At 57.1% G+C, this 18,039-nt stretch overlaps 2 protein-coding genes across 3 annotated transcripts; one reads left to right on the top strand and one right to left on the bottom strand.

The window, feature by feature from the left end:
• LOC142929318 (uncharacterized) lies at window positions 1-2,252 on the bottom strand. The gene is made up of 4 exons (XM_076070428.1): window positions 2,121-2,252; window positions 1,741-1,841; window positions 835-1,191; window positions 1-111 (listed from the first exon to the last, which is right to left on the bottom strand). The coding sequence occupies exons 1-4, from the start codon at window positions 2,176-2,178 to the stop codon at window positions 1-3; spliced, it is 627 nt and encodes a 208-aa protein (XP_075926543.1). The 5' UTR covers window positions 2,179-2,252.
• Window positions 2,253-9,908: 7,656 nt separating this feature from the next.
• LOC116947236 (potassium channel subfamily K member 18-like) lies at window positions 9,909-17,435 on the top strand. 2 transcript variants are annotated; one of them, XM_032962749.2, is made up of 4 exons: window positions 9,909-10,530; window positions 13,626-13,965; window positions 14,554-14,706; window positions 15,089-17,435. In XM_032962749.2, exons 2-4 carry the CDS (start codon window positions 13,671-13,673, stop codon window positions 16,300-16,302), a joined length of 1,662 nt encoding a protein of 553 aa, XP_032818640.2. In that variant the 5' UTR covers window positions 9,909-10,530; window positions 13,626-13,670; the 3' UTR covers window positions 16,303-17,435. The 2 variants fall into 2 exon arrangements, with proteins under 2 accessions (XP_032818640.2, XP_032818642.2); XM_032962751.2 differs by lacking the exon at window positions 9,909-10,530 and adding an exon at window positions 10,541-11,158.
• The last annotated feature ends 604 nt before the right edge of the window (window positions 17,436-18,039 follow it).

The following is an 18,039-nucleotide window of genomic DNA, read 5'->3' as shown; positions in this document are numbered from 1 at the left end:
CTATGGTTCGTTGGTCACGTTGCTCAATGGAAACGTCCCCCGCACGTCGAGGCTCTGCACCGACCGATGCAGCCAGCCGTGCTCGCGCTCAGGCCGTGACACACGCAGTGTCTGAAGGGCCACAGCAGTGTCACCAATTGGCCCCAGGTCAAACGGGGACGTTCCACCTCGGCTCCTAGAGCACGTGTCAATCGACCACCATTACCCTCACATGAGCCATGGCCATGTCCCCCATGGTGTGACGGCTACCAAGCTCCTCGCACCCAAGGATACATTGCGGCATCATGAAACCAAGGACCTCATTGGAAAAGCCTCCAATCCCTCAGGGCGGGGGTGGTGTCACTCTCACGGAAGTTTAGCCAGGAACCGGGACACAGCATCAAGTCAAGAACATATTTATTGAGCAATTGGTACAAAGGAGCGGGATTAGTGATGCCCAGAGCGGCAGAAGCGGCTCCAAAAAGGATCTTTAGCCCCACGTTCGACCCGGAGCAGGAGCCTCCAACAGCAGCCAGCGTCAGGAAAGCTGCAATGGCGTTACTTGGGCTCCTCCGTGGCCGGCGCCAGCGTCTTGGGCTCCTCCGTGGCCGGCGCCAGCGTCTTGGGCTCCTCCGTGGCCGGCGCCAGCGTCTTGGGCTCCTCCGTGGCCGGCGCCAGCGTCTTGGGCTCCTCCGTGGCCGGCGCCAGCGTCTTGGGCTCCTCCGTGGCCGGCGCCAGCGTCTTGGGCTCCTCCGTGGCCGGCGCCAGCGTCTTGGGCTCCTCCGTGGCCGGCGCCAGCGTCTTGGGCTCCTCCGTGGCCGGCGCCAGCGTCTTGGGCTCCTCCGTGGCCGGCGCCAGCGTCTTGGGCTCCTCCGTGGCCGGCGCCAGCGTCTTGGGCTCCTCCGTGGCCGGCGCCAGCGTCTTGGGCTCCTCCGTGGCCGGCGCCAGCGTCTTGGGCTCCTCCGTGGCCGGCGCCAGCGTCTTGGGCTCCTCCGTGGCCGGCGCCAGCGTCTTGGGCTCCTCTGTGGCCGGCGCCAGCGTCTTGGGCTCCTCCGTGGCCGGCGCCAGAGTCTTGGGCTCCTCCGTGGCCGGCGCCAGCGTCTTGGGCGCCTCCGTGGCCGGCGCCAGCGTCTTGGGCGCCTCCGTGGCCGGCGCCGCAGGTTCGTCTCCCGTTAGAAAGTCGGCACCTGCGTTGTGAAAGTGGTGCCGGACCTGTCATAGGGTCAGGGGACAGGACGCGGGCCATCAGCAGACAAGACGCAGCTTCCCACAACACTGCCATTCCCTACTAGTTTAGCTGCACTCACGTGGCATGTCAGATGCACATTGAGGCCAGTCGTGGCAGAAAGCGTCGCTTGCACTCACAACAAGATTGACGTTTTACTGGTAGGAACTACCTGGTTACACCAGCCCACAGGGGATTGTGTCCGTCCGTTTTGCATAAAAAAATGGGAGGGAGGAGCCGAGTATGGGCTGGGTGGGGAGGGGCTGGGTGGGGAGGGGAGGGGCTGGTCACCCCGTGGTGCCCTTATAAAATGCAAAATTTAACCTACTCACGCCGGCTTGTGTCCACCCTCACGGTCGGGCATATTTGCAGAATACACCACGTGCCACGGTTGACCCTGGCCATTGACCGAGCAACCCAACGTTCCTATCAGCTCCCTCCGCTGGAATGTGTTTAACAGACCAACGCGACCGGCAGATGCACCAGTTCCACACCATAAGGTTTACGAACCGGTTGTCACACGATGCGTTACTCACAGCAAGGTTCAGTTTCGAGATCTCCCCAGACTCGGCCGCCTGTCGCCACGCTCCCGGGTCGCCGCGAATCGTCGCAGCGTCCACGCAGCCCCTCGTGGTCCCTGGGATCGGGGTGGGCGAGGGTGGGGGTAAATCGAAGCCTATGGAATCACGAACTAGTACGATCGCATTCGTTGTTGGTAGCCGGAACGGCACAAAAATGAACCCAAGTAGCCATTGTAGAACAATGGTAATGGAGTCGGCATCGGGGACGGTTGGTGGTTAACAGCAAAAGGGGAGGAAGTAAAATAACCAAAATGGGTCCCTCTAACCATCGTAGCTTCGAGCCCCCATCGACCCAAGTCGATCCCTGGGTGCCTGGCAGTGGCGCGAGAACTCACAGCCTCCCAGCGCCATCAGCACCGCGCCCACCAGCATGAGATGCGCCGATAACTGCATCTTTTCGTAGTGTTGCTCCCGATGAGGCTTGAATAAAGCGAATCTGTGTTCCTCACACCTAGTCGCCACAGCTCTGCTTTATACCCAGCGAGGTGCGGGCTTTTGGGGGGGGGGGGTGATTGGCGCCACGTGCCCAATAAACTCGCGGCCAATGAGCGCGAGGAGTGAGTGGCGCAATCGGGCGCGCGACCATCCCGGTGCGTGCGTCGTGGTGCTTAATGGCGCGACCAACGAGTCGAGCGCTTCAATGAGTTGCGCGGGAGGCACGTGCTCAGGTAGGGCCCATTCACTCGGCGGCGCTGATGGATCAGAAATCATCCCCACCTCCACCACCCCCTTACCCATGCCCACCTCCACCACCCCCTTATCCATGCCCACCTCCACCAACCATCCATCTCCACCACCCCCTTACCCATGCCCACCTCCACCACCCCCTCACCAATGCCCACCTCCACCAACCACCCATCCCCACCTCCACCACCCCCTTACCCATGTCCACCTCCACCACCCCCTTACCCATGCCCACCTCCACCAACCACCCATCTCCACCTCCGCCCCCCCTCCCCCATACCCTCCACAGAGGAAGCGGTGAAGTGCCTTCTCGAAGGGAAACTCGCATTGGTGGGTGGGGGGTGTGAACCGGGCCTGCGGGCGGCGTGTGTTGGTGTCGTCATAATCATCATCGGATATTGATCAATCCACTGCTGGTTGAACGTCTCCCAGCCTCGTGGCCTCTCACGATGCATTTAGCTAGCGCCTTACACGGGAGCTGATCTCATTGCACCCTCTGTTTGCTCGACGGAATTGTGGACGTGCTCCATTCGTTGGCTGCCACTTTGGTCACTCTCCTTGATCGCTGGCCATCATCATCCCTTCCTGTGCCGATGCATGACGGTAATTGGTGTGTAGGCGGTAATTGGTGTGTGTAGGCGATAATTGGTGTGTGTGTGTTGGTGAGTTGTTCTCTGGTGAGCTGGTGGATTTAATGAGAAACGACAATGCGCTGGCAGTTCCTCATCCCCGGCGGCCGCTTTGTTACATAGACACCCACAGACCCATAGACTGACAGAGAGACCAATCATTTAACGCATAGAGATCTACTGAGTAGCTTGGCGTCTTCATCGACGCTATCTCCAAGAGCCGGGCGCTCGCAGCCGACGCAGCTCCCCAGGCGAGCCGGCCCCTGGCGAGGCCAGCACCGGGGCACTGTCGCCAGCCATCGCCACACCTGCCGTCGTGTGCCAATTATTGATAATTATCAATGAGTTCCACCCACACGCCTCATCACCTGAGATTGATGGGTTGGTACGTGTTGGTGTGTGTGTGTGTGTGCGAATGCAGCTTGGGGAGAGGACTTGTGCTACAGATCCGGCTACCCGGGTTAGATTCCCACTCACATCCAACATCGGTGACGAATATCTGAGACGATCTTGGGCCTCCCCGTAGGTCGACTCAGCCTTAAATTCGTACCCGGCGCGATGTGGAAATACCAGTATTCAGGAGACAAAATCGGCCGGGCGTGGTGCCGTTCCGGCCTTAATAGATGCTGGCTAACAGCACTTACCAAAACAGCCTGTTAAAGGCTACATGTGGTGGTTTTGCCGGTGATGAGTCTATTGGTCGGTGAGTATTGATCATCTGGAGTAGTAATTCGTCCTGGGTGTGGACGACGGGACAGTGGGGAGAAAGAGGAGACAGGATACCCCCCCCCCCCCCACCGCTCTTTAAATCATCATGGATTATTTTAGCATAGCAGCTGAGACTTTGAGTTACAGTCACGTGATCGTTTCCTGTCGTGAGAATCAGAGTGAAAGCTGCACATCCCCACCCGTGACAGCCTCATCCGTGACAGCTTCACCCGTGACAGCTTCCCCGTGACAGCTTCACCCGTGACAGCTTCACTTGCGTTACTACCCAACTCACATGCGGACTTCAGCCGCGGTCACTCAGAAGCGTGGGAGTGTCAAGTGCTATCGGAGTCTCGAGTGGTATCGAGGCGTCTACTTGAAGTAGGGCACTCTGTGCCCGCAGGTTGGGGTGAGGCGACTGACGGTGAGTATCGTAGCGGCTCGTTTAGCCACTCACCCATGCACCTTTTCACCGACCATCACAACTCATTGATTCATTCATCATCAATGACAGCTCACCCACTCATAATCAGAATATGTATTTACCCTGGACATAGGTCTTTATTTATCCAACAACAGCACACCCACCCTTTAACTAATCCTCACTTATCCTTTCGTCATCACGAATAACTCACCCACTCATTCCACCCATCCGCTCACTCGGGGAGCGAGTGAGTGGTGATTGTGTGGGATGGATTCAGAAGGGAGAGAGGCAAATTCCCCCGAGTAATGATAAAATCCAATGCTAATAATAAATATAATTGTTATTATAATACTACAATTATGCTGAATACAAAAATAATTATATCATAATATAATTAATGTATTATAATGTTCTCGTGCCGGGCTTATCCTCAGCAGTCGCCCTCACTCCTCGTGTTTCTCGTGTTTAACAAAACAATTAAGCAGACGATGTCTCCTTTGTACGCATGTCCGTCTCTTCACATCGAGTTAGATTCGTTTGGCAGGTAGCTATAGATGTAGTGGCTATGGGTGCACTACATATTGGACGAACACCCCCCCCCTCCACAATCCAAAAATATATGGTGCCCCCCCATACAGCCACCGGTTGAAGGCCCCTATTTACTATGTCCTAGAATAGCGGCTGGTTTATTAGCCTTGGGCGTAGAGTTTGGTAGCCTACTGTGAGTGCAGTCTCGGGGGTAATTATGATGACAGTTTTGATTTTTTTAGAGCGCCACCTTCCTTGGTATTTAGAGCGCGGGGGGCGTCTCAGAGCGATCTACAATCTCACATCTCATCTTAACCACATTTGAAAGGGGCACCCCCAGTGGCAGCTGTTCCTGGGGCAGAGGGTGACTCGCTGGCACGTGGCCTACAACCGGGCAATAGTCTACCAGTAGGGGGCGATGCTAGCCATCTGACATTCCGAATGGATGGAGGTGTTTCAGGGCGTGTGCATTTGTAGATTGTGTAGAGTGTGTGGGAGTGATGGGTGTGTGGGAGTATGGAATCTGCGGGAGTGTGGAATCTGTGGGAGTGTGGAGTCTGTGGGAGTGTGAAGTCTGTCGAGGAGCGATAGCGCTGTTCTGGGTTGGGGGGCGGTTAGTGAGTAGGGAGAGGGGAGGGGCGAACACCGAGTTCCAATTAGGGTCAGCGCCGATCGGACTCGTTTCTGGGTAGGGCGAGGGGGGGTGTCATCACTGTCAACAGCATCATTATCACCAACCCCAAAATCAACAGCATGTGCCATGAACAACAGCAGCAGCATCAACAGCAGCAGCACCGCCATCCACAGCTCTGGGCTGTGGCTGGCGGCGGGCTACGCGCCGTGACACCCATGGGCCAGGACTAATGGACACCCAACAGAACCACGTCTCTTTGGGAGAAGACTTCCAAATCCGCCACGTGTGACACCAGGCCTTCGCTTCCACCTTGAGTTACAGGAGAGTTGCAGATGCCGCGTGAGTGAGAGTTGTCGCGTTAGTGAGACATGTCGCGCCTTCTGGCCTCTAGGGTCTCGCTTTTTGATGTCGGGTGTTGTATATGTAGGGGTGTTGTGGGAAGGTAACACACAGTGTGGGAAGGTAACACACAGTCACACCATGGTGGCTACAACCACGTCCGCTATAGCCCCGCCCTCAGTGGTGTATGGGTATAAAGGGCGGGGAGTCAGAGAGCTCGGGGCAGTGTGTTGGGGCCAAGAATGAAGAACCAGTGAAGAAGGAAGACCGGCTAGATAGACCCTGGGACTTCCCTGACCACTGTCCTTTTGAGGGCAGGCAGGGTAAGCCAGTGGTGTGGCCCCAGAGCCTCAGAGCCGGAGCCCTTTTAAGGGTCGGTCTGGTTGGTGGGGTGCCGTGACCTGTGCTTGACCAGAGCCAGGTCAGATAGCCTCCTCTAGCGCCTGTAGCGGAGGAACTGGGAGCACAGGAGTTAGGCTAGATAGCCTAGGGGGTGTCCCAGCGTGTATACGGGTGAAGGGGCCGTTACCCCTTCCAGTGTAACCCTTGTTAAGCTTGAAAAAGCAGTGCTGCCTGTACTCCACCGTCTCCGTGTTCCGTGAAGCCACGACATTTATAGGCCTTTTTCCAAAATTGATATTAATAATGATTTTGCCAATTTTTATTTAAATAATTATCGATAATAAAAATAAATAAAACACATTCAACCCCGCTACCTCCCACAAGCACCAAGCATCTGGAGGTCGTAAAAGTCCATTAAACAATAATCTCCGGGGCAAAGGGAGGTTAACGACGATCTGAAAAATCTCCAGATTGCCAAAGGACCACATGCCATGACCTGCTTGGCGCTTTGGACAGTTCACAAACAAATATCCAGAATCACAGGCAAGGACACAGAGCACAGGGCAAACGGACATTATAACTGATATTTTTTTTGTACGGAAAAAGTTGAAGTCGACATGATAGACTGCAGTCTATATTAGTGGCTTTATTGTTACTTATTTTATTTCACCCTTATTAAACTCATATATTGTTTCTTATTGTATATTTCTATCTATGTAACTTCACCAAAAGAACCAAGGAATGTGAATTCTGGCAGTCAAGAAAGTGAGGGCTTGGTCATATCTCCAGCCTTGGGATATCAAAATATAACTCGAGAATAAAACACCGATTCCTGGTGACACAGACTTATAACAAAGCTTGGCAAACCCTTGAAATACCGGAGGTAACATCTAATGACATTACAAATCTTGGTTAAACATAAACCAATTAATAATCACAAGAGATTAGACCTAGGGTAACTCAAAAGAGATACAAAAAAATAGGTCAAACACACAAGACCAGAAAATATGTATTCCATGAAATCAGAGCCTCCCCGGCCGCCTTTGTCTTCCAACAATTTGACACAAACACATGGTAGCCATAAATACGTATGAAAGGTGCGTCCCCTCCCTCTTAGCAGACACCACGAAGAGAGGGGTTGGGAATGCAAACAAAAACATAAACTATCAAAGGTCAAAAGGGGGGGGGGGGCAGCCAGGCCGCTGTGGCCACGGGAGGAGGACGGTGACAGAGGGCATCTGTTGTTTTTTCTCCCTCGCAAGAGACGCGGAGAGAGGAGAGAGAATTTCACATTTAAGCTCGGCTAGGGACAGCTCAGCAAGGAGGAGTGCTGCGAACGACAAGAGTCTTGCAAAGGGGCAGGCTGGCTCCGGGGCATGGCCTCGAGATCAACCATGGGTGTCGTGTCGCAGAGAGAGAAGGGACGATAGTGTTGTTAAGAGCTGAGTTCGGCACGAACCGACAGAGTATCGCTGAAAGTTTTATTCTACATTCATTCTGATGTTTTCAGTCGCTTGCGGGATCGAGGATTACAATAAGCTGTATTGTACTAAGCTATCAGGGTTGTGTAAGAGGTGTGCAAATACAATTTTCAAGTTTTGAGAGTGAGTGATCCAGCCAGCGACGAGCAGCTCACAGCAAGAGCCCTCCTGGAAGAAGGGTGAAGAGCACGAAAGTTGTGCAACGACAAAGCGCAGCCCTGAAGTAAGGGCGGGTGTCCGTGTGAAGCTGGCAGCTGCACGATCAAGAAAAGATCAAGAAAAGAGCAAGATAAATGAGAGAGAAAGAGTGCCGAGCGACGACAAGCAATCAATCTGGAGAAAGGGCGGAAAGCGCCAAGCATCGACCAAGCGAGCATCACAGAGGACCAGCAGCAGCGGATGAGCGACGAGAGCCATCGTGCATCGCCAGAGAGAACGGAGCAGTGGAAAGAGCCTGAGAGCCAGCATAATCTATGCGCATAATTACATCAATTAACATAATTTCGGACAGTTGCGAATTTTTCCAAATTTAATTCAATTTTTATTATTGGTGTTAAATTTTCAATACCCGGCATATACAACACAGGGTCTAGGGGTATTGAGCGGGGGGTTGGGTCGGGCTCTCTGGGGGTTTATTGTTGTGGAACGGAGGGAGGGGACGAGTGGTCCTTGTCTGGCGAGTTCGCTGGCTCGACACCGGTGTGTGTGGGGTGGGGTCCTGCTTAACGGGTGTCGGCACTCGCGCTCTCGCCGGCAGCCCCCTGCCGCCCGTGCGGGGTCCGGCGTCGCACAGCGACTTCGTCGACGCGTACCCTTCCCTTCGCTGCCGACTCAGAGCAAACCTCGCTCTACCCACCTCGCTGTGGCGAGGCTACGCCTGGCGAGCGGCTGGAGAAGAGCCGCGCCGAGCCAAGTCTTCCGTTGGTCGCCCATCTCTTGAGCCGGCCCGCTGCCCGGCTGTCATCGGGGCAACCCCCGCTGTGAAACGACGCGCCACAGCCAGGACGCGTCGGCAGAAGTCGTCGTCAACCCCACGACCCTAACGATCCGCCCGCCCTGGGTTCGATCTTCGGCGCCGTGACCGGATCTCTGCTCGACAGAGTTCCGCACCGGCCAAGGGCTCGTGGGAGCGCGCAGCGGAGCCTGCCGAGGTGCGGCTCTGCGCAGTAAATTTCAACTGCGGCTGTGGTGCAAGACGGGCGGCGTTGTCGCACGTCGCGTCGGCGAACTGAGCTTCGAGGCGGTGTGAGGACCACGCCGCGTCCTGCAAACGATAACGCCGCTGCTGCTACTGCTGCTCGACTCGGTGCAAATGCACTCTCCGAATACTTTGCAGTGACTATTTATGAAAATGCTTTGGTCAGTCGCAGCTGCTTCACGGAGGAACTCCGACCGAGTCGCTGATTTGCGGAACAGGGCGCCGCGATGGTGACGAAATGTCACCTCCCTCGCCTGGTTCGCAACGGGACGTGGGTTCGATGCTGGACCCTGACGATGCCTGTTCTACATTTCGAGTCCGCGTGATCTCTCTCCCTGTGGCGGTCGCGAGGATGTTTATTTGGGGTCCCTGCTCCGGTTTTTCCCTCCACATTTAGAAACAACACGCGTTCAAATTATTTGGCCGCTACTATAAATACCCACGTGCGATGATGATATATGCCATGTGTGGCCAGGTCGCCTCTGAAAACGAGCTCATAGCTCAGTGGGCTTTACCTGGTAAATGTTTTAATAAATAAACACACACGAGAGCGGAGGGGTCGGGTCCCTGGCGAGGTTCGCGGACGCGAGACGGAGCTGGCACTGCCGCCGCTGCTGCCCGTAGCCGATCCATAGCTCAGCCGGAGATGACGCGGCTGCAGGTGAGACGCGGGGACCGGACTGGCAAGCAAGCACAACCCAACAACACTCGCCACTTCAACACACAACGGGCTGACGTTTCAGGCAATACATCCTCATAAAGTCATTGTCAACTCGAAAGTTAAGGTGAAGTTGCCCCTGTGGTTTAATCATACACACCCGCTCTTCAATCGTCTCGTAAACAACCCCACTCCCCGCTTATGAGTTTCGCGTGCAAGTGGGGTGGGGCGTCAGCCAGCTGCAGTCACCGCTCCACGTGCGTGCGGGCGGGCGGGCGGGCGCGGGACAGCGGTAAACACAATGGGAGCGCGCGGGGGGGGGGGGCAGCGCGCACGCGACGTGCCTCGAGGGGGCACAGCCCCACCCCCCATTTGTGCCCCTATTCCCCCCCCCCGAATGCGAACTCCAGTCCCGTGCGCGAGTGGGGGGGGGGGCAGGAAGGGCTCCCGGACCTCCGCGGCGCCGGGTCCCCCAGTGGGGACGCGGCGCACCGGAGGAAGGGGGCAGCGACAGCGAGCGTCGACCAGCGCAGCCTTGGCGCGCAAACAGAGGCGGCAGGAATGCGTGCCAGCTCCTCCTCTTCCTACCTCTTCCTCCTACCCTGCTCCTCCTCCCACTGCCCACACCCACATACTCCTCCCTCCCTCGCTCTCCCCCCCAAGTTTCGGGGGAGGCTCTCCCGCCCTCCCTATCGAAAGCAACAGCTAGGGCTTGTCGCCTGTCCTCTTTCCTCGCCTTGTAAACCCACCATGAGGTTCTCGCCCCCCCCCCCAACACTCCCCTCCCCCTTCGGGCCCCTCCCCCGCCACCGGGACAAAAGACTCCGAGTTGGGCACTGTTCCATGCTCTCACTTGGGAAAGGCGGGGACACGGCGGGAATTCGACTCTGTCGCGCTCCGCTGGGACTGGACTCGAGCTCCCTCGCTATACCCCGAGGGTCTTCTGCAGTCGCGTAAACACTCCTTGGGTGCCACTTGGCGCGCAGAGTCAAGCGAACCCCCGCCGCGAGGGGGCTCGCACCGTTTCGGGATCGGAAGGGGCTGCCTGGGACTCGCAAGAAAAAGGATCTGCAGGGGAGGTTCGTGAAGCCGAGCGGGCAAAGAGCTGCGCATCCGCCCGGTGAGTGAACCCCTCACTTTGATCCGAACCCCCCCGGCTAAAATAGCGAGATGACTTAACAGCCAAACGACCAGTTCCCACCATCACCGGTTTTTTTCTTTTTCCACGTACCAGGCCCACCCTCACCAAGCGCCGCGACTCGTAAAACAAGACAATCCAACGTGAGATTCAACCTTCAAACTTTGTACAGTGCCACAACTCCAGCGGCGGGTTAGTAGCAGTGAACTCTGGCTGGGTCTGAGCCACCCGCTCCCTCCCGCATGTCTCGCGGAGTGTTTTCTATGGGGGGCGGTGCGCTGCAGCATGGGCGGTGGATCCGCTCACGCCGCGTTGTGAGCTTGCGGGACCGGTTCCGTCAGAACCCACGGGACCTCTCTCTCTCCCGTTGGGGACCTCTCTCTCCCGTTGGGGACCTCTCTCTCCTGTTGGGGACATCTCCCTCTCTCTCTCTCTCCCGTTGGGGACATCTCTCTCTCTCCCGTTGGGGACATCTCTCTCCCGTTGGGGACCTCTCTCTCTCTCGTTGGGGACTTCTCTCTCTCTCTCCCGTTGGGGACATCTCTCTCTCCCGTTGGGGACCTCTCTCTCTCTCTCCCGTTGGGGACCTTTCTCACCGAGGCCATCCGCGGTACGTTGCTGTAAATAAGCTTACAGCTGAATGGTTTTTCACCCGCGTGTAAACACAAAAAGGCAACAGTAAATCGTGGGGCCACGCAGCCCTGAGGCTGGAGCCGGTAACCAGGGGTCGTGTTAGGTCGCGCGCGTTCCCGGGCGAGGAGGCGCGTGGGGTGATAACGGAGACGGCGAGGGAGATGAAACGAGTGGCGAGCGCGCAGATTCTCTCCTTCAGTAATCGCCCTCGAACGTACAGCCCTGTGCCAGCCGCTATTGGTAGACGGGATTGTTTACCAATACTTCACCGCGTTAGTCGATGCAGGTTGGTGATTGCAGTGGGAGGAGAGGGGTTGGGGGGCTCCTGTTCAGAGACGTCTCGCTGTTGACGTTACCCGTGGCCGTGAATCGAACTCGAGTGACCGGATTCATGGCACAGTCGCGACTCTTAGATAGCTGTATAATACTGCACATAGCCCAGCCGTCACTCATCGCAGCATCCAACCGCCTGCTGCGTTGAACAGGGCCCTGGTGTGTAGTCACGGTGCTCTCGCCAATAACGTCTGGCTAACCCGGCAGTGTGTCGGTGCACCTGACTGCTGATGAGTCCCAGAATGCGGAAACCCGGCGGAAACTCTGCGTGCTGAATAACAATGCAGCTGGGTGATTGGCGTGGAAAGACAAGAGGCCGACGGGGTATAGCGGGGTCTGTCCGTGCGCAGGGTTCCCCCCCCCCCACCCCCGCGAGATCTGTGGCGCAACTCTCCCGCGCGTTATCGGGCACGATCTACGAAATGAAGTTCCTGAAGCGGCACGCGAAACGTCGAACAAAATGCCGAACGCCCGAATACACGTGGTGAGAGGCAAACAACGTGGGGTTTTTTTTTAAAAAAACCAAATATGCGCTGAGAAGTGAACAGAGGCCACGGTTGTTTGGATAAATAATTTACTCGCCGTAGCCTCTGGGGTCGATTCTGAACAAATACGAACTCGCCTCGGCTCTCCCCCGTGCGCCCGGCGCAAGAGGAGGGGGCTGCGGGCAGCGCTTGGCTCCGACGCTGCGATGGGGCTCGGCTTTAGACGCGCAGCTACTGATTATAATAAACAAGCACCACGCGAGCCTAGAGGCGACATTCGTTTCGAGCAACGGGCATTATTCACGGCGCATACCAATTATATTGAAGTTGCGGGAAGGAGAGCGCGAGCCGCGCGTGCCCTGCGCGGCTCTGATGTCGCGGGGTGGCACGAGCGTGGGGGGCTTCCCGTGGGGGCTTCCCGTGGGGGCTTCCCGTGGCCATTCCAAAACTCGCAATGCTGATGGCGTAGCGGATAATGATGGGGATGACTGCCATACCTGATGCGGATGACGACTAAGGCCGTAATTATAATATATATTGGGGGGGGGGGACACATCCCCCCCCCCCAATTAAAATATGCTCAAAATGTCCCCCCCCCCAATATATTGCTATAAAATAGATTTCTGTTTATATGATTGTAGTTATGGTTGTACTTTAGTAATCACTAATCTCTGCCATTACATACAATTAAACAAGAAAAGGTAAAAAAGAAAAAAACAGCAATGTAATACAATACACTGAGACATTGTAAAAAATAAAGTCCATCCTATGTGTTAGTGAATTTTTTTTATATTTTAGGCATGAAATAGCAGGAAATTCGTTTTAAATTTTAGATTTACCCCCCCCCCCCCCTAATGTTGACTCCATGGCTACGGCCTTGATGACGACTGATGTTGATGTAGTGAATGTTGATGACTATGATGCATGGGGTGATGGTGACGACGAGAATGAAGAGCAGATCCCGCGCAAGGTATATTCGTAGCAGTTCGTTACAAAAAACAAAACCGCTTGCAGGGTGCGAGCGAACCGGACAGTGATGGTGGCACTGATGATGGTGATGTTGATGATGGCGATACTGATGGTATTGATGATGATGGTGGTGGTGATGGTCATGATGGTATTGATAGTGGTGATGTCAGCGCGCCCGGAATGCGGCCCCTGGCCGCAGCGCGGTGGCGTGGAATTCAGCTCCACGCCCCAGAGAAACTTGCTCACCACCACAGCCTTCCTCCCACAGACAATACCCCCCAACGCGTGCTCGAGAAACGCTCAGCGGGGTAACGTTTTAAGCAACTACCCTTCTTTAATTGTGTTGTTTTATTGTTGTAAGGACAAGGAAAAGCGTGTACAGTTTTGAACGACTTTTGGAATTCCCTCCCCATCGATTCCCAAACTCGCGTGAGCCACCAACCCCGATTACAGGAAAAGGGCGTGGTGATGCACACACCCGGCGATCGGGCGCTTGAGGGGCAAAGTGGGATCACAAACACATCCGTGCATCCCCTCGTATGGGTTTATTTCTGATATCCCCAAGCGGTTCGCACGAGCCCCTCTACCTCAGGCCTATGTGGGTTGAACCTGGATGAAGCCGACACCTACCCCGAGCTGACCCGTGTCTCCCGGCAGTGGCGGCGGCATCGGCATCGTCAGCGGGGATCGTTTTCGTCCACGATGGTCGCCGACGCGGGGGAGCGGGCGGAGGGGGCCCCGTCACGGGTGTGCCGTGGGCCCCCGTGCTGCGGACCGGGGACCCGGGCGCGGCAGCTGCTGCACCACCTGGCCCCGCACGCGCTGCTCACGACGCTTCTTGTGCTGTACGCCCTGGCGGGGGCCCTCGCCTTCAGCTACCTGGAGCGCCCCGCCGAGCAGGAGGCCCACAAGAACGCGATCGAGGAGGCCCAGCGCACGTTGCGTTACCTCGTCAGGAACATCATCGACGCGGTCCGCACCAACGCCTGCTGCACCGGTCAGCCACGGGAGGACGCGGCGGGGCGGGGTGGGGGGGAGTTTGCCACGGGGGGCTTGGATGGGATTATCAAGGGGATACCTTAATCAGGGGTCTGGGGTGGTGACACCGCGATGATGCGGGAGAGTTCTGGTGCCGCTTCATGTCTCGCGCTCTACCCTAGGTGATGACTTGGAGAGGCCTTCATCATCCAGCTTGGATTGACAAAGAGCTGTACGTTATTATTTATAAAGATGGTTACTATCTCATCGCCCTTCAATGTGTTTGTGGGCTGTACCACCTTGTGTCATGTCCGTCGTTTTGCTGCACCTGCTGGGAGCTTCTTCAGAAGCTCTTTCCAACGCTGAAGAAACTCCCAACATGCAGAGCGAAACGTCGGACATCGTGCCGGACGACACCCAGCGGTACAGCCAGAACATTCGCCAGAGGGAGAGCTGGACAGCAGCAGCATTGCTACGCCAACACACGGGGGGGGGGGGGGGGCGGGTAGCGTGCAGGGATGGGGGGGGTGGTGCAGAGAAACGGGGGGGTAGCATGCAGGGACGGGGGGGGGCCTTCTCGCCTCACCGCCCGGGGCTTTCCTTGCAGGGGAGGTGTGGAACAGCAGCACGAGCGGCGCCCTGGAGGAGACGCTGCGCCTGCACCTGCTAGAGGCCGGGCTGGGCTCCACGCCCCCTGACCAGGCCAAGTGGAGCTTCATGGGGGCGCTCTTCTTCTGTTGCACCATCTTCACCACCATTGGTGAATGCCGGCGCCGACCAATCGGCCCTCGGCCACAACTTTCATTGTTTATGTTCACTGTTGATGTAGAAGCGAAACAAAGTCGTGGCTGCGGATCCACAATGATAATTATTAATTACACTGATTGTGGTAAACGACGTTGTTGATGGAGACGATTAAGTCAATTACAGTCACCCTGGACAGTGACACCCTTGCAAACGAGACGTTCCAGGTGAAATATTTTAATTTTAAACAATACATAAATTCCACGGTCATGAATTATGGCTCCGATAATTAATCCAAACGGACAATAACGACAACTGACCAATCACTGATGGCGATTGATGACGAACCTCTCTCTCGCCCTGCCCATCATTCCCCCCCCTCCCCCACATCCCGGCAGGTTACGGTAACATCTCCCCAGTGACGAGCGTCGGTAAGGTGCTGTGCATGGCCTACGCCACGCTCGGCATCCCCATCATGCTACTGGTGGTGGCCGACGCGGGCGACCTATTGGCCGCCGGCCTCACGCGCCTCTACACCACGTGCCGCGACCGCTGCGCCTCCACCCTCGAGCGTTGGAGACGCCAGGAGAATGGCCGCGGTGGCGACAAGAAGGGTGCGTGGGAGCAGCGCCGGTGGCGGTGGGCCCAGAAGCGCCGCTCCCGCCGTGGCGGCGATGAGAGAGAGCCGGATGGGCCCCATGGCGCGGACGGACCTGCGGGAGCCCTCGTGGGAGAGAACGGCCGCACTGAGACGGACGGCCTGCTTCTGTCGGCCAAACCTAGCAATGGCGGTGGCGGCGCGCCGCCCGCTTTGAACACCGCGCCAGACCCCTGCTCGGTGCGGAGGTCGGGGTCCGTGCGCAGTGGCGACCACGTCCTGCTCGAGTACCAGGCGCTGCGGCGGCTCAGGTCGCTGAGGAACAGTATAGCGGCGGCGCCGGACGAGACGTCGCTCATCGGGACAACCGCCGCGCTCCGGGGCCTGCGCCATCGGTCGCCGAGCGACGCCGTGGGGATGGTGGTGGCGCCGGGCGGGAAGTCCGTGGTGGTGGAGTTGGAGGAGTTCGGCGGCGTCTGGGCGGCGCCGTTGGCGTCAGACGGTGCAACGCTCCTCCGCGCCGGCGTGGGGCAGCGTCGGCTGTCGGAGGGCGGCGGCGTTCGGCCCGTGGCCGGAGCCCGGCTGGAGCGCAGCCGCTCGTGGCCTGGCGTGACGGGCGTGGCCGACGCCGCCACCAAGATCCGCTGGATTGGGGAGCTGGCCGAGCAGCTGGATGTGCCGGTGCGGCTCATCTTGGCGACGCTGGCGGCGTACGTGGCGCTGGGCGCCCTCATGATGCCCTTCTGGGAGGAGTGGAGCTACCTGGACGCCTTCTACTTCTGCTTCGTGACAATGACCACAATCGGCCTGGGCGACATCGTGCCCAGCCACCCCAACTACTTCCTGCTCATCTCCATTTACATCGTCTTCGGCATGGCCGTCATGTCGGCCGCCTTCAAGCTCACTCAGGACCGCATCTTCGCGTGCTACCGCCGGCTCGTCACGTCGCGGCACCGCCTGTGCCGCCGTTGCCTGGCGTGCGGGAGTGGCCCGGGCGCGGGGGCCGAGGGGTGACCCCCGTGTGAACTCCGGCGTTCGACCTGGACCCCTCGTCCCCCCCCTGCCGTTAGCCCTGTGGGGCCAGGACGGGGTTTGGATGGAAGACACGAACAGACGTGGCCACCGACAGATTTACAAAGTGCACCCAGGCGCAAATATTTTTACAGAACTGTTATGTAGATCTTGATTTGAAACTTTCGTGACTGCAGGAATCCATACCCTTTGGTTATTTCGGTAAAGAACGTGACATTCGACGTGACTTTACCGAAAGAACAAAAGAGTAATGCAGATGTAGAACGTGAGCCGGTGGCGATGCCGGCAAGAGCAGTGGCGGCGTTTGCTGTGCCCCCACGGCCGCTTGTGCGAGGGCCCCACGGCACTTGTCGTGTTTGGGCGCGACGGAGACCCACACCACGTGCCGCCCTCTCCCGCCCCAGTTGAAAATAGCGGCGAATTAAAAATAACATCAAACGAACAAACCTCATAACCCCATGGGGGGGGGGGAGGGCAGCATGGGGAGACATCTCAATTTAGCAGGGCCCTCCTGAAAACATCCTTCAGTGAGGAGGCTCTCCTTGGGTAAATACATGGCACCGTTATTGTTGTTGTTATTGATTTCAGCGACTAGTGAGCGAGTAGTGAGCGATTCGAGCGGTTCATGGTGCGATGGTGCAAGTCCCATTGTTCGGGGGGAGTGCTAGATCCGGGGGCGGGGGGGGGCCTTGAGCAACATCAGATCTCGCCCGGTGTCGTCATTGCTAACCAGCTTGTGAGTAGCTAGTTAATGAATCGATTGTAGTTATGATTTAAGCTCCGCACGCGACTGCAATAACCTCTTGTTCGTAATGAACAGCTGCTGTTGACGTCACTCAGGGAGACCCCGTGCGGGGCGGGGGGGTGTGCGGGGGGGTGTGCGGGGGATGCCCCCCTCCCCGCTCCCCAGACCGCGATACTGTCGGGTCGCTTAATTGTGATAACGCTATTTAATAATTATTATAGCGCGGGTAACATCCATCAGCGCACAGAGGATGGAGGGGTGGGGGTTGGGGTAAGGTAAAGCGGAGGGAGTGTCAGTGTTGTCAGTGCGCGCGCGTGTGTGTGTGTAACGTTTGTACTGGTGATTTATTAAACTTACGATTTCTACTTTTCGTGCTGCGTGGACCCCGTGTGCTGTTTTCCGTGCGTGTGGGCGAGGTCGACCTTGCTGCGGTGTGTAAACATTGCCACTCGGGAGACAAAGGCGGCCGGGTGTGTTGCTGGCAACCCACCCCAACCATTACCCCCTCGTGTGCCGTTTTGACCTTCACAGTTGCTCGCTAAGATCACTCGGGCCCCCCAACATTCTGGTCAGGTTAGACTTGGTGGGAGGGGGGGGCACGTTTGTGTCTCTGTGTGGTCGAACGTGAAGCGAAGTGTGAGCTGTGCCGAGTGTTCGTTCATTCGGAGCGTTGGGGCTGCTGCTTTTGCTGTCGAGTGAATGGGAGAAGTGGAGTGAGTCGGGAGGGAATGTTGTTGTGTTGTGCTCATGAGTGGAGATGTTTAAGAGTCCGGTTCTGTCGCAATTCTCTTTCACTCTCAAGTTTTGCAATAAATGCCCCCACCACCACCCCCACCCCCTCCCCCTCCACCATCCCCTCCGTTCATTCAACCCCACAAGTATTGGTTTGTAACGTAGTGCGCTAACCACTGCGCCACCGCTCCCCACTCACAGACCCCCCCCCCCCCCCTTCATCAGCACCCAAAAATCCCCCG

The sequence above is a fragment of the Petromyzon marinus genome, chromosome 29, assembly GCF_048934315.1.
Source record: "Petromyzon marinus isolate PM22_M1 ecotype Great Lakes invasive population chromosome 29, UKy_Petmar_22M1.pri1.0, whole genome shotgun sequence".
Lineage (NCBI taxonomy): Eukaryota > Metazoa > Chordata > Hyperoartia > Petromyzontiformes > Petromyzontidae > Petromyzon > Petromyzon marinus.
Note: the sequence above shows the minus strand (reverse complement) of the source record. Positions and strands in the feature narration are given on the sequence as shown.

Coding starts and splice junctions, on each gene's coding strand:
- LOC116947236 (XM_032962749.2), top strand. CDS start 13,671: ATGGTCGCCGACGCGGGGGAGCGGGCGGAGGGGGCCCCGTCACGGGTG. Junction 13,966..14,553: donor CACCAACGCCTGCTGCACCG/GTCAGCCACGGG, acceptor CTTTCCTTGCAG/GGGAGGTGTGGAACAGCAGC. Junction 14,707..15,088: donor CACCATCTTCACCACCATTG/GTGAATGCCGGC, acceptor ACATCCCGGCAG/GTTACGGTAACATCTCCCCA.
- LOC142929318 (XM_076070428.1), bottom strand. CDS start 2,178: ATGCAGTTATCGGCGCATCTCATGCTGGTGGGCGCGGTGCTGATGGCG. Junction 1,842..2,120: donor GCTGATGGCGCTGGGAGGCT/GTGAGTTCTCGC, acceptor CCCCGATCCCAG/GGACCACGAGGGGCTGCGTG. Junction 112..834: donor CGGAGGAGCCCAAGACGCTG/GCGCCGGCCACG, acceptor GTGGCCCTTCAG/ACACTGCGTGTGTCACGGCC.